Genomic DNA, 15,001 nt, shown 5'->3' on the forward strand with positions numbered 1-15,001 from the left:
GGTCGTAACAACCTTTTTCTTGGTTAAGGATCAAAGTTTCATTTAATAAAACTTTAAAAAGGTTGCTCGAGTTTAATTCAGAAACTTGAAAAAAATGCCACTATTTTGTTCTGCAGCTAACCATAAAGACCGTTTGCTCTTTTATTTATTTTATCGGCAAAGTCTAACAAGTCGGTTTATAACGAGAGTTCTGGTGTATTAAAGGCGATTTGTGCTATAACTTTTTAAATCGTTTCTCAACATCACTTCAGTCGGATGCTACGCGCATAATGAAACTGTTTTTGTACAAATTATTTCGCTGTGAATTGCAAGAAAGTTCTCTTAAGAAGTTGTTAACAGCTTGCAGCAGCGTTAGTGGTAGCGAGCGAACCAGTACACTGTATCAAAATACATTTTACCAAGTTATTTTTACAAGATACGCGTAGGTTAATTCTCCTTGGACGACTGACTGAACTGCATTGGAAGGCAAAAGTTCTCTACTGATATTTGGTGGCATTCATGATTCATGACACTACAACGACTGCAGTAGTTGTGTAACTTGCGTAGTTATCGATCTACCAGTATTCAGCGGGAGGGGCATAAGCACGTACTACTTGTCGGCAACCTCAGTAATATATATAACCTGATAAAATTTGTTAAGTCACGAGATTTGAACTGTCTCCGGAGCTGTCATGAACTTTTCCTCATGCATTATTCATACGGAGAATACCAAATCTAAAGACCGCCACAACATCGCGAAACTGCGCTTACCAAATATCGTCGTAGTGACGTAGTCGTAATATAATACGCCTTACAGCAGTAGTAGTGACACGTTTGTCATTTCCGGTACTGCACTAACACGGTAATGAGTAATCCTATTACAGCAGTTACACGTTTGTAGTTTTAAACAACTGTAATATTAAATCTTTTGATGGCGTCGGCGCGTGCAACGAGCATCGTGATAGGCATTGATTTGGCGTAACTGCGCGATCTCTGCGTACTGCGTACACTGTCATTTGGTTTGCACTAACAATTTCAGCACATAACAGTAGTCTTTGTTAACCTCGAAATCGTTTCTTAAACGTTCGCCTGTATCTCATAAGGCCGGCATCATCCACCAGTTCGGACCGGAAGCGGTTCTTTCTCGGATAAGGTCTTGTAATCTTTCTCTCGCACTAAATCAGATTCACTGCTCAGTCTTCGGGAAGGACCATTGTAAATCTGTGGTCCCAGCGCAGATGCTCAGTGACTAGAGAATGAGCCTGCATTCATAGCATTCCAACAGTTCATGAGTCTACTTCAAAAACTGACAAATAATAACGACTGTACCTGACTGAGTCCGAGGGCCAACAACGCTGCACCGAATTCAGTAAAACGACGTAATGCGAGCTAAGCAAAGGTCGGCTTCTTCCGCGTTTTGAACAGGGCCTCATGGGCCGCTCTTCTGCCGGCCGGATGCCGCGGCGATAACGGTACCACTTCGCCGTCGTCTCACCTGTTACCAGCGTTACTCGGGATTTTCCGGGGCAAATACTTCGTCTGCCGATGCATCACTAACTTTGCTTTCGGTATCTGGCTGACTTTGTCCCTCGTCCTCTTCCGGCTTCTTCTTCTTCCTTCGTTTAACCAGAAACCACCACAGAGCGGCGGCGAGAAGGCCCAAAAGGGCGAGCTGTTGAAAACAATAAAGGGCACGGATGTACAGGGCTTGTCGGAAATTATATGCGCATAAAGACTGCGAAGAAAGCACGTTTATGTTTTGGCGCCAACCTATACACCACGGCGCGCCACACTACAATATTTCACTTTACACGTTACATGAATTAGGCATGGCTGGTGCACGAAACATTCATAATTCAAATATTCATATTTATCATAGTTCTTTGATGTTTTTTACTCGTAACGTACAGTACTTGTAAAGTTGTTTAAATATTTTAGGTGTTGCATTAAATTCAATATTACTACAGTAGCTGTATAGCCTGTAGTGTAGTAGTGGTCATCGTTTATGCCAATATTGCGCTTAGTGGGTAATGCCTGTACCTTTACGCACTCAGTTCCTCGACAAGCTTGTATAACAGTGTCTGTAATGATCGGCGACAGTCTTACTGCGGATAATCACTTACACCACCAACAACTCCTCCAATGATGGCGCCCAAGTTAGGTCCTATAAAGACCAGAAACTGATACCCAGAGCGGAAACCTGACCCTATTTTACTGCAGTTGGACACTACAGCTTATTTTACGCTTTTTTGTGATTTTGCTCATTTCGGGACCGGGCTTACGCAATTTATTCCTTTTAAAAGCTACCAGAACATATAAATTTCCATACTAGCTCGTACATAAGTTTCTTACCGGAATTTGGACAAGACTTTGTGTTCTTACTGGAGCCATCTGGCGGAACTACCAGAGCGTTATGAATGTCAGTATTTATTTCCTTACCGGAACTTTTACTTGAATTTGTGTTCTTACTGGAGCCATCTGAGCCGTCTGTCTGATCTGAACCGGTGTCGGTGGAAACTGTTGTCGTAACCGTTGTCATTGGTGAGGTAACTCCCATTTCGTCAGCAGAATTTGCGCCCAGTGTAGGAATGTATGGGGCTCCAGGTTGGCTCTTAGGGAAAAAAAGCGGTTTGAAATGCATGCAGGTTGAAATTAATGTGTAAGTAAGTCGCTATTTGATTTCAACTAGCCCGCAGTCCCTAAATACGAAATTGCAAAGGTATTGTAATTACTTAAATACGGGCGATAACTAGTTCTGAACCGCACAAGTATTGAGAGACACTAATCACCAAACAAGCCGGCAGACAGATAACCCCACGACGTCAGCTGCGTCGGAAATATACTCTTCCTTATACGGAAGGTTAAAGGTCGACAGAATTTCTGGCTGACGAAAATTGCTTTCGTCAAATTGCCAACCGATTTCTTATAGTAGAAAAATCCGGGATTTACGATGTACTCTGCCATTTGTAGATATGTACTGTATTTGCAGAGCAAAACACGGCTACACCGTCACTTGCAATGTACTGCTGCCGCTGCATCGGTAGACACTTGTAAGCATCAGAAATCATATCGCGCCATGCATGTATCGTTTTATCATTTGCCGCTCAGCATTGCAGCCGCTGGTGTATGCTTCTGAAAACTCACACACGAAATAATTTTTTGAAGCAGTGATTAACATGAACGATAATTAGGTTTAGAAATTAAGCACGATATTCTTCCTGCTGCTTTGCATGAGTCTAGTGTTTCTCGATGACATACCGTCTGAAAAGTGGATTATTAGATGGGTGATTAACTATTGAAACGTTTTTGTGTTAGATTTTGAAAATAAATTTTCTATACCGTTCGCTAAGAAAATTCTATCTGCATTTGGCCAGAAGAAATTCCGTCGACGCTCTGACTTCTTGAAATTTGCGTTTCCACATTGACCTATTCGTAGCCACTTACTGGTACCAAGGGCAGCTGCATGATCTCATCCCACGTCTTATTGTTGCAGTTGTTAGCAAGGCATATGCAGGTGCGATCGGGAAGATCGTGCTGGATTTCTTTACATATGTAGTCTGGGTTGCTCGGTATCCGTTTATCCCATAGTACATCATGATCGGCCTGCTGATCCGTTGCATCGCAGTCCCGTGGGATGGCCGGGTCATATACTAAAGAACCGAAGAATCAGTATTTGCAAATAACACATGCAGTCCTGTTACGGTTAAGTGCCGATGCATCTCGATGGGACAAGGCTGTCATGACGCAGTAACGCGAGGATCCGCATGCAGCACTCTGGCTGGGAATAAAGAACAGGCATCTGCCTGCATCGACGTTGTAGTTGCATTTCATGCACCGCAACGCACTGGCACCTGCAAGAACCATCCCTTATGCCGTGATCGAACTGTGAAGACCAGAGGATATTGGCGAGTGCTGCTTAAAAAGAAGAGGAAGGAGTACGCTCATGATTCATGAATGTAATTTGAACTACAGAATGACAAAATGTGCTTTTTTTCCAATTTGATCCTAATTACAGTATCTGTAATTAGCATCTTCATATCTTTGAATTTTACAGTGCTACAAGGAATTAAAGCAAAAGAATCTTTGAATGCGCATATAGGAGACGCGCCTGAGCAAAACTCACTTGCAACCAGTGCAGCACACCATAGCGCCGCGGCACTGGGGAGAAAACAACGCTTTCCCGATAACATCTCCAGTTAATAAAGGCCAAATAAAGGGCGTGTTAACTTGAATGAAATGGCCGCCCAGTCCAGTATTACATTGTCTACAGCACACTGTTCCTGAAGTTCACGGTTTCCAGATAAAAGGTGAACGTAATCTTACGAATGCAAATTGAACACTGTACATTTTATGGTATAATATGTGCGTAATAAGGATTTTCTTCCTAAAAGAAGTTCCAAGCAGTTTAAAGTTGGTAAGCTAACTAAATATCGAATGATTGAAATAAGTAAATAAGCTACGTCACTAATAAGTCGAACGGAAACTGAAGTAACAGGTAAGGGATGAAACCGTATGCGCGCTTGCAACTTATGTTTTGTACAAAAAATATGATAGTAATTATTGTTGTAGTTGGACAAACATACAGCGTAGTCCTCAGTAAACTCTCAAGAAGCGCGTTTACTACTTAACTGTTTGCTTAATAATTATTTACCTAGCAACCTGAGTCTTAAATTAAGTATTTACCGTAATTATCGAATTTGTGGCTCCCCCCGTAATAAGAGCCCCCCCTGTAATAAGCCCCCCTCCCCGACCGTGTTTGAAAAATAAGGCCACCCCCCGAAATTACGCCCCAGGGGGCCGTTATTAAATGTCAAGCGCTGCAAAATGATAGGTGTACCGCAAATGCTTTTTAAAAATTGTTGTGCTTATGAGCAAACATTATTAAACGCACATCAATATAATGCGGTATTCGTTGGCAAATAGGTGTATGCAGTATGGGGACCCCAATATACGCTCGAAAATGTTGCTGTTGCGTATACCGGTAACTACTGCGTTCAGTTCCACTAGAACTGGATGCGAATTTGTTTGAAATATAGTGCCCCCTCCCAAAAAATACCGTTCGAAAAATAATGCCACCCCCCGAAATTGCGCCCCCTCCCCAAAATAAGCCCCCCTCCACCATAGCCTTCGAACTATTTGTACCCCAGGGCCACAAATTCTATAATTACGGTAATTATCGGTAAGTTAAGGCAAATATTTGTATAGAGATATCTACTGTAAGTATATCATATTGAGCAGTATTAATTAGCTGAGCAGTATTAAATTATTTTATACAAAAGGGCGAAAGTTTTCCGATTATCTCCATACTTGCATGCATTTACTTTATCTTATCTAATTTATTACAAACGATTTTTTTAATAAACCGAAGAAAACATAACTTGGTTTAATAACTGTCAGACTGATTAGTAATCTCGGAAAAGCCACCGAAGATTTTTCTCATTGCCTGCCGGTCCTCTCTAGGGGAGCTGACTTTTGAAATGCTCTTTGTTTTAATAATGTTTGTGTCGGTAAGTACTGTAAGTACAAGACGCACCGATAAACAATAGAAGTAGACAGTGGCAGTTTCCTACATATACTGATATAATTATGATGACTATTTCCGGGGGGTCAAAACCTAAAGCGTTCTTATGTGCATGTTTATGCAGGAACTATATGTGGGAACGCCATGTGCGTCACTGCTTGAAATATCAAGAACCATCTAAAAGATACAGCATTATGCCATAGATCTACCGGATGTTCCCTCTTATACGCAGGTTATTACATAATATACTGAATTCACCATGTTTTACCACTAAAGTTTCCGCACAGCAACTTTCACCACCATCAGGCGATGCCCACCACTTTTCGCACTACTTTTTGTCTCGGGCCTCCTTTTTTATGACATCACTATGTACATCAAAATCCCGGCAGTCTCAGAACAGCACCTAACAGTTTCAAAGACATACAGTGGTCGGTTGTACAGGTATATGCGATTTATATGGTCAATTCCCTTGACCCACAGGAGGGTTCCTTTTCCGGAAAAACCTTCAGAGAGTGAGTAATAACAGCATTCAAAGCTAAGCGTGAACAAAATCTCAAACACCGTCCTGGCCGGGCGGCCGAGTGAGTAAAAATGAATAGCGGAATAGTAGTCACATGGTATAAAAATACTAATTTTGTTGGGTAAGTGTTATTACAGTAGTACATCCAGCTGCAATAAGGACAAGTAAAAACTGAGAGTATACGATTAGTGGTGGCTCTCTTTCTTAAGATCAACCTGGGCTAGCACTGCTGCTGATGCAAATGGCAAGCGAACAACCAAACTACGGGTGCATTACCACACCTGATTGTGACACTGATTACCGTGAAATCATATATATTTATACTGGGAGAGCTGTCTAAAAACTGCCTTTATAAATAACAGAACAATCCGAAGCACTCAACACCGCTCGTACAGCGAACTTCCGCAACTACGAAGATAATCTGTGGCTCGGTTTTGGCTTGAGCGATCTCTGTTTTCCCACAATTCGATGCCGGGCTATTCGTCGCCACCGCTACCACCACTCTCTTCACTGTCATTACTATCACCGGAGTCATCGCTTCCCTTTTTCTTTTTTTTCTTCTTCCTTTGAGCCAGAAACCACCACAGACCGCCACCGGCTGCGGCAAGCAAGGCCAACTAAAAAACATGGCTGTGCAGGTACGTAATAAGTTCCTTAATCAAATTTCTTTCTTCAAAATTTAAGATGCTAGTACTTACTAATCCGGCGACAACCCCAGCGATTAAACCGGTGTTAGAGCCGCCGGTGCCGCCTGAAACTGAAACAGTAAAACTTATACAGGGTGAGCGAGTTTATACACTCGGCAGGATATTAAACGGAAGGCTTCGTGTTCTGGTAAAATTACCCTTTCCATTACCACTTTCAGCTGCCGGGGCGTCGCTGGTATCGGTATTCGATGCATTCCCGGCTTTCGTTGTACTGAAGCTGTTGCTGTTAGGAGTTTTACCGTCTTCAGAACCAGGATCCCCTGGGCCTGGATTGACTGAAATGTTTCCACTGGGAGGGTTGTCAGTAAAAATTTTCTCCGTATTGGCTAAGGAGTTGTTCCCCAATGGTTCGCGGATTGGCTTGTCGGCTGGTGTGTATTTGCCACTCTGTATCAGTGCACGTGCAGAAATATTCGGTGTTTAAACACAATGCGTGGGACAAAGTCCATTAGACATATTTCTAGTATCGATACTTTGCAACTACATCCTGTGTTATTGTAATTCTACTACTAACCAGTAAAGTACTATCAAGCGTATTACCGTGGGACGGGAGAGGTACGAGAACCCTGTAAATGGGACGTACCGGTCTTCTTGGTATAGTAGGCAGCTGCATCGCGTCATCCCAGACCATCGCATTGCATTTGTCCTCGGTACAGATACAACGTACATCAGATAGTGGCTGACCATCTGGTCCAGTGATCTTGCGCTGAAGCTTCGTACAGAATATTTTTTCTCCATTGGGTACTGCTACGGCATCAAATGCTTCGGGGTCGTGTGGAAATTCATTTCCCGTATTAGAGCATCTCCTGTTCATTATAGGACCTGCAACTCACAAGACCATACGTAGTCAGTGATAACTGAAGACTTATAACTTGCTAACATCGTCCCAATACAAGAACCGTTGCAGCAAGGATGCCCTCTTGTAATACTGGTCACAAAATACTTAGCGCATGGTATCCTTTGTCTAAAAAACGTTCGAAAACGACCAGAAAGCAGTCTTCGTAACAAATTCCATTGCTTGGAAAGTTTCTAAGAGGACGTAGTTTTAAATGCCAAAGGTTTCACATAATATGCTAGCCCTCATTCCTCGGAGCTATATCTTACAATAATATCAACTTCGATTAATTGGGAGTTTTGTTTGTAAATGTGCTAGGATGTTTCCTGGTACTGTAACTGTCACAACAAATGGTACGAGTGCCACCGAAAGTCATTATCGATTATAACAACAAAAATATTAAGTAAGATACTGCTGCTTCAGATTACAGCCTACAAGTAATACAATACGATGAACGGCTTCAATGGATCCTCGGTAAAATTAGCGCAAAAGTTGTGCCGCAACGATAATATGGCAAAAAAGGCTTATTTTCTTACGGGGCGCTGTACGCCTTCATCTAGCGTCCTTCGGTTTGTAAATTACTAGTAATATCAAATCGAAAATTAAATAATATTAGCATCTGCGGTTTACGAGTTCGAAGGCATACTGTACATCGCTATTCCGTAGCAAACGCCTTCAACTTCCTGCCTTGATGAGTAAATGTTTCAAGAGCGAGTCTGTGGCCAGTGGCCACGTTTACCAAACGTTAACTGTAAACGGCAACAACTTAGAGCGGCACAAATGCTTGTACAGTAAAACCTGCGTACTTTGAACATCTGCGGTTCCAATTTTTTCGTTCATTGTAGACGCCTGTTCAATGTACAGAACAGCTGCCCCCAAGGGGCCTCCCCTGGGGGCAGTGATTCTGCGCACTAAAGCTGCTCCTGAGGGCGAACGGACGCCGCCTCAAGGGGACAACCCCGTTAACAAGCCTTTTTATGCTATTTTCGCGCCTAGCAAATCAAAAATCGTGTGGTGTTAAAGTTGAAACAAGCGAATGGCTAGTGGAATCTGGTCCGTTGAGCGCTTTTCTTGTGTTTCTTCGTTCCCAGACCCAGTTTCTGGCGCTTTTTTTAATTTCAAAAGGGCTAAATATCAGTAAATAATTAGCTCCGTTCCAGCTAATTTGTTCAGTGTTCACTTTAGAGAGATGTTCAATATACGCGAGGTCCTCCCTGTGTTATAGTCTGCGTGACGCGCCGGTTCCCGGGTTCCGTAATGGCCGTTCAATGTACACCAGTGTTCAGTTTACGCGAGTGTTCGAAGTCACAGGTTTTACTGTACAGGTACAGTCTGCAGTTGTGGCGATTAAAGTAGGTGTGAAACGGCAAAAGCCTAAATTGCCGACTGATGGATGCCGCTACGGTAATTCCGTGGTCCAGTAAGCTACAGACTGCATGGACTTCCGGTACCGGTTGGTGGTATCGTGGCATCACTGGCATGTGTCGCTTTACACACACTGCCGATGTTCCGCATCAGATGTGAAGCAACCTTATACTCTACTCTGCACAGCATAAAGTAGGTATGTATGTGTTTCTACAATTACGCTCTTCCGTGCCACGTCTGTAAGTGTGCACACTGGCGATTAAACTAAGGCCCTTACTCCATTTCCCCCGAATCTTTTCCACGCCAGTTCCAACTACGCATGTTCTAATTTGTGCTGGGCAGACTTCCACTGTGTCGTCAGTCAGTTTCACGCACTGGTACTTGTTTGTACCGAAATCGCATCTGTTACAGGACAACGACTGTCCACCTGTAATCAAAAGCAGGCATTGAACGTTTGTGAAATGAAATGTTTCTTACGGTGTACATACAATATGCAGACAGAAGAAAAAATGGTTGCTTCGTTCAAACGCATATTGCGCATATAAGCGTCTTTTTTTACCTTGCATGGGCTTTTTAGCAGTTGTCTTCTACTTGCATACCTCCTCATGCTAGCAAGTAATGCAGTAGCACATGCTGTTGTGCCCGGTTTTGTGTGTGCTGATAATTAAAACCTCACAGTGTGATGTTTTGAAATGCAAGAACATGCGACGGCCGGTGTAACGCGGGCTACTTGCAGACAGTTATTAAGGTTAGCGCTACAGAATTTAACGGGGCTGTTGCCTTAACGATACAATTTGGAAAGTCCTTAACTGTTTAGCGGACGTTTGACTCGTTAATCCGTCCAAATCATTCTAGTGCCTTTTGCGTTTCCTTAGGTTATACACAAGTGGCCGTGAAATGTTCTTTCGAATATATTACAAATAATTGGCGTTGTGTATATCGACTCATAGGACTAAGAATTAAAGCCTCCTAGTTCAGCGGGGGAAAAGGATACTTCGAGTTAGTGGAAGGTTTAACAGACACTCGTACAATGTTTACTGTATCTGCGATGTATTTTCAATGCATTACCGAAATATTGCAGCCAGTACTGAGTACGATACTGCCTTTGAATCGTTTCAGATTCTCGCTCTTTCGATTTTCCGTATGAATTTCTGACAGCACTGAAACGCTGGGAGTGAGACAAACCATGCGATCTGGTTTCAGCCTTTCAGGTTTCTACTGGAGCGCAATACGATTTACATTTACGAGACTTCTTGGAAACGGGTTGTAGGGTCAGGTGCGTGGTACGACAAGTCTTGCAATAGTTTTGCTGTATTTTTAATTTTTGGTACCACTGGCACTGACCGTTTAGGCAGAAAAGAATCCACAAGAGAATACTGAACACCGTGATAAAGTTCCACATTAGGTGGGGCGAAATCGGCAAGATCAGTCGGAAATAAGGCTTATTATTATATTATCCGTCCTAGTCGTGAGCTGCTACAGATCAAGTATTGCATTTACTGCAGGGGATCGTGGGTCTCCGTGTTGTACTATTTCAGGGAAATCAAGACGACGCATATTTCATCAACTTATGTTCTGCCTCGAAAATTTCAGTACCAACAGTTTATAGTACATCAACATAATCTGGCTTTCAAATTACAGGCATTCCATTGGAGGTTGCGCACCATCAGTCAACTATTACAAAAAGCAACAAGATGACAGAAATCAGTTATCCAGTTTTTTAATACACTAGAACGTTAGAACTTGGATTTCATAAATAAACAGCATTATTTTTATAGCTAAATCTTGGCAACCGACAGCAGTATTATTACTGTAGTTTACTACTGCAAAAGTACAGTGTACCGTACAGTGTAGTGAGTGTACAGTGTACGTACAGTGTATCTGTACGCTAAAATAAATGGAAGAAAGCGGTGCGTAGAGTAATTAAGTGCAGACAGTGCGGTGCTTGTTCTAATACTAACTGTACAATAAGTATTCTAATGACTCACCATCAGAACTGTACAGACACTGGCTACACTTCTGCCACATTTCAAAGTAGCTATGTAGAAGTAGAAGAACAGCAAGCATTCCACATTATGAAACACTTGCGATAATTTTTAAAAAAATCTTTTTCGCTTAGAAACACTAAACAGTGATTCTTACGGCATCATAATGTGTGCACACAATATTTTTTCCTGGGTCCAGTCAACACTTTAGCTGCGGTCAATCCGCCACTCAGTCTCATGCACTCATCCGAAGTTCCGAACATTTACGTCATCACATTTTCACAAAAAATGTAAAAATATCTTGTGCAACGGGGCATGTGATCCGCGCTGACAACGCAGTCGCGAATTAAGACGCTATGACGTTCTCTTTCGTCACTCATCGTCATCCTCGCTGGCTTCCGTGCCGGCCGTGTTGTCACTCGCTCCACTGCTGGTGCTGGATCCCTTCCGTCTCCGTACTTTGAACCAGTACCATAGGCCACCGCCCACGGCGGCAGCCAGGATCACCTATAGAGTACAAAATATTCTGTACTTTTGGTTGAACGCTGTTTTCTGTGGTGATGATGTAAACAAACATTACTAATCTTGAATTTAATTTCAAAGCTGATTTAACGGCGCCGTATTTAAAGTTTACGCAAGCTTTGGTTATGATATTTTCTTCTTACCACGCCAACGGCTATTCCGATAATCAGTCCAGTATTCGAGCCACTCGCTGCAAACAGCAATTTACCGGATTTACGAAGTCAAGGTTGAATTTGGATACTCATGGATAACCATCGAGGAATAGAACGATCGCCGATTTAATCATAATAATTCATAACTATCTGCTTTGAATTTTGCTTGTACTTCGATTATTTAGAGTGCCAGCAGCCAGAGAAGGCCTATCCGGTCAAAGTTAACAATAACGCGTGCATTCAAAAAATGTTTACCTGCAGGGTTACTGTGGGAGTCCGTGCCGGATGTGGAGTTACCGCCTGCAGTAGTGTTATTCCCGCTGGTTTCGGTGGTGGTGCCGATCGCGGCTCCACCCGAGCCGTCAGCGTTGTTGCCATTTCCGCTGGGTGAGGCGATGACTGTGTAGTTCGACCATGCGCTGATGTTAGCCAGAGAATTACTGCCCAATCCCGTCGGAACAACCAGTTTATCCTTATCGGTGAAGTTCTCCTGTGATACAGTTAAAGGATTATTTCAGCATGGACACAATATCCAAGACGGATTATTGCGTCCTGCTGCTGAATTAAAATGTCTCTACCATTGAGTTTGCAGTGGACCCTAACTCTTATATGTAGTTTCTAATAATATTCGTTATAAACTGAAGTCGCCAGTAAAAGAATTCTTGCGGGATGATGGAATAACAGGTCTAGTGATAGAATTATTTACTTCAGAATGATACTATATGCCTAGTCTAAGTTTGCTAAAAGACAAAATCACAGCGAAGATGCTTATAAGACTAAACACAGAACTCGAGCATCATTTATTCCCGATCCGCCATTATTTACCGGTAAGGTTGGCTGCATAAAAACCTCGTCCCACATCTTATTGTTGCACTTGTCCTTGGCGCACAAGCAGCGTCGGTCGTTCCATTGGCCATTGGGTCCAAATGGGTCTTCTCGTGTCACGTTGAAGCAGATGAATTCTTGCCCTTTCGGCAGGCGCCTAAACTTATCGGCATCATCAACGGCGTCGATGTCAAACGAACAGTGACGGCTCATTGCCGGAGCTGCAGTCATTAACCCCATGACATAAACATAAGGTATACAGCTAAAATTTTCGGGAAAAATAGCCATAATATCGTACTATTTCGGAAATCCGAAAAAGTGAAATCCTGTCGGATGCCCGTCACCGTGACGCAAGTTATTGTGTTGGGTTTACACGTCTCCGCGGTGTCGTTGGCCAGACCGGCGAGACAGCGATCGCGGTGTTCTTTAAGCTGACATCGGTTGCAGACTAACGGGAAAACAACTACAACAATACAATCACACCGGAAAATAAAATCTACACCAATTTTCCATACTTTTCCGACCAATGCCTTATATGGGCTTCCTATGCAGTACAAGCCTATATTTGGGCTCCCGGCTAGTTAAAAATGCCTGTCAAATTAAATTTATCGGAATTCTAGCAGAACCGTTTTCTGTTTATTTCAACAGGATTACAAAGTTACAAACAGAGACATTACATTAATTTTGACAAAGTGACGAACACACATTTTAGAAAAATTCTGAATCTGTCGTTGATGCAACGTCCTGAACACTGTGATACAAACTAAATTTAAGGCGCGATTCAAGTATTACGTAACGCGATTTTTCGTGATTTTGGACCACCCCCCACCCCTTGTAACACCGCATAACAAAACTTTCGACCCCCTAACTGCATACGTAACAGAGAGCCCGACCACCCCCCTGTTAAATTCCAATTAAAATATAATAATTTTTTTCGTTTTTTTTGGGGCGTCGACCCGCACGTAACAAAAGTTTTTAGGCCCCTTACCCCATGTAACACGGGGTAACAAAAACCCATGACCACCCCCCTCCCCTTAGCGTTACGTAATACTTGAATCGCGCAGTAATGCTAAAAAAGTACTGTTAAAATATTTACTTTGAATAAATCGAACTTTTTAGCCAGCCATAATAGCTGCGAAAGTGGGAGATACGTATAACGTAACCGCACATACAGAGGGTTGCCCATATTGCTCAGGAGCCCACACAACGGATAGTAAGCTAAGGGGAGCTCATATAAAGCATTGGACGAAGTATACTTAATTTATATGGGTGTATAATTATGTTTTTCTATCGAACAGTAATCGACCAGTTTTTTTGGGATTCCTGCTCCCTTGTTCATACACATTTACACAGTTTTCTAGTGTGCGATTTTTGCAGTAACTTAAAATATTCTCCTTGCCTGAAATAAGATGTGGCGACAAGAAGAATAAAAAGACATAAAAATGGTAAAACAAATAAAATTCACTGGGTGGGTGGAGTAGCACCATCGTGATTCAGTATGACATGATTTAAATCGTCAACTTTCTCCGGTGGTGCACTAAATCAGAATTTGCAACATAAGGATTCCTTGGTTTGTAATGTTACGTATATGAATTTAATTTTCGGCAGAATTTAGCATACTCCTTTATAATATACGGCAGTTTTGACATCGCAACGACCGTTTGAACGCAAGATAACAGCAGTGATGGAACACAAGGACGTTCGATGAAAATCAGGTTTAAAATATTGCAGTGCAAGGATTCATGCAAATCATTGTACAGTGTTAATTCAAACAGCATAATTACTAGTATGCCTGCTTCATCATGAACGCAAGAGTCGTCCACATATTTCCAGTTTTCTTTGACGGATACTGTCTGCGCGCTATACTAACTCTAAGCAACAAGATCTTTAGCTTTCAACTTGCATTCTCATCTGCTGTCAATAAACTCACGACAGTCATACCGGTTACCTGTAATTTATGGGACATAACTTACTGTGAAATTCATAGTGTGGCAGATTTTGCAAAAATTTCCAATCTGTTGTACATATATGCTGGTTCTTATAAAACGGCGATTTGTTGTTAGACAACCGCATTTGATTTTAAGACCTTTACCACAGCAGCAGAAAAAAAGAAATCGTAATTATTTAATCGACCACCCTGCAGAACGTCAATTGCGGTATGACACGCCCACTGCGTACGCTTGCAGAGGGTTAACCGCGGCCGGAAACACTAAGCATAGGTGGCGGTATTGAATTACTTATATGTAGGTTGTCGAGACCGTGACTACCGTACAGGTACGTACATTCAGACTCTGTAATCTGTATACACAGAATGTCTAATAACGTGTATACAAAGTGCAGAACCTTACAAGCGACGAACTTCCCAAAATTTTATTATTAAATTTTTCATATAATTTTACAAAATAAATCTGTGTCGAAACCTATGACACTGTACTGATGGCGGACGGGCCGTATGAACGCGCCGTGCCGCAAAGTAAGATGCGCGGTGTGCATGCAACATCAGACTACCCACGTGGGTTTGGATTTGCATGAAATTTTTAAGAGTTATTCAATCTGTCCAGGTGAGCAGTGGCAGATGAACGCTTAAATG

General features: G+C 42.3%; 3 protein-coding genes across 11 annotated transcripts; all 3 read right to left on the reverse strand.

Moving 5' to 3' along the window:
- Positions 1-893: 893 nt before the first annotated feature.
- LOC129600803 (uncharacterized) lies at positions 894-4,557 on the reverse strand. Of its 7 annotated transcripts, XM_055499394.1 has the most exons (10): positions 4,325-4,557; positions 4,103-4,243; positions 3,681-3,830; positions 3,424-3,629; positions 2,449-2,590; positions 2,332-2,379; positions 2,103-2,143; positions 1,538-1,651; positions 1,309-1,474; positions 894-1,241 (listed from the first exon to the last, which is right to left on the reverse strand). In XM_055499394.1, exons 2-9 carry the CDS (start codon positions 4,167-4,169, stop codon positions 1,409-1,411), a joined length of 834 nt encoding a protein of 277 aa, XP_055355369.1. In that variant the 5' UTR covers positions 4,170-4,243; positions 4,325-4,557; the 3' UTR covers positions 894-1,241; positions 1,309-1,408. The 7 variants fall into 7 exon arrangements, 5 of the variants coding, with proteins under 5 accessions (XP_055355369.1, XP_055355372.1, XP_055355370.1 ...); XM_055499397.1 differs by having other exon boundaries at positions 894-1,154; positions 4,103-4,557; XM_055499395.1 differs by having other exon boundaries at positions 894-1,228; positions 4,103-4,557.
- A 1,355-nt stretch (positions 4,558-5,912) lies between these two features.
- On the reverse strand, positions 5,913-10,679 carry LOC129600813 (uncharacterized). Of its 3 annotated transcripts, none has more exons than XM_055499422.1 (6): positions 10,272-10,679; positions 9,205-9,354; positions 7,311-7,549; positions 6,877-7,114; positions 6,719-6,777; positions 5,913-6,637 (listed from the first exon to the last, which is right to left on the reverse strand). In XM_055499422.1, exons 1-6 carry the CDS (start codon positions 10,327-10,329, stop codon positions 6,497-6,499), a joined length of 885 nt encoding a protein of 294 aa, XP_055355397.1. In that variant the 5' UTR covers positions 10,330-10,679; the 3' UTR covers positions 5,913-6,496. The 3 variants fall into 3 exon arrangements, with proteins under 3 accessions (XP_055355397.1, XP_055355396.1, XP_055355395.1); XM_055499421.1 differs by having other exon boundaries at positions 6,719-6,771; positions 6,865-7,114; XM_055499420.1 differs by having other exon boundaries at positions 5,914-6,637; positions 6,865-7,114.
- A 378-nt stretch (positions 10,680-11,057) lies between these two features.
- Positions 11,058-14,214, reverse strand: LOC129600801 (uncharacterized). The gene is made up of 7 exons (XM_055499392.1): positions 14,032-14,214; positions 13,811-13,948; positions 12,710-12,874; positions 12,412-12,632; positions 11,842-12,076; positions 11,578-11,624; positions 11,058-11,419 (listed from the first exon to the last, which is right to left on the reverse strand). The coding sequence occupies exons 2-7, from the start codon at positions 13,896-13,898 to the stop codon at positions 11,285-11,287; spliced, it is 891 nt and encodes a 296-aa protein (XP_055355367.1). The 5' UTR covers positions 13,899-13,948; positions 14,032-14,214; the 3' UTR covers positions 11,058-11,284.
- Positions 14,215-15,001: the final 787 nt, after the last annotated feature.

Source organism: Paramacrobiotus metropolitanus, unplaced genomic scaffold (genome assembly GCF_019649055.1).
Source record: "Paramacrobiotus metropolitanus isolate TYO unplaced genomic scaffold, Prichtersi_v1.0 Parri_scaffold0000197, whole genome shotgun sequence".
NCBI lineage: Eukaryota > Metazoa > Tardigrada > Eutardigrada > Parachela > Macrobiotidae > Paramacrobiotus > Paramacrobiotus metropolitanus.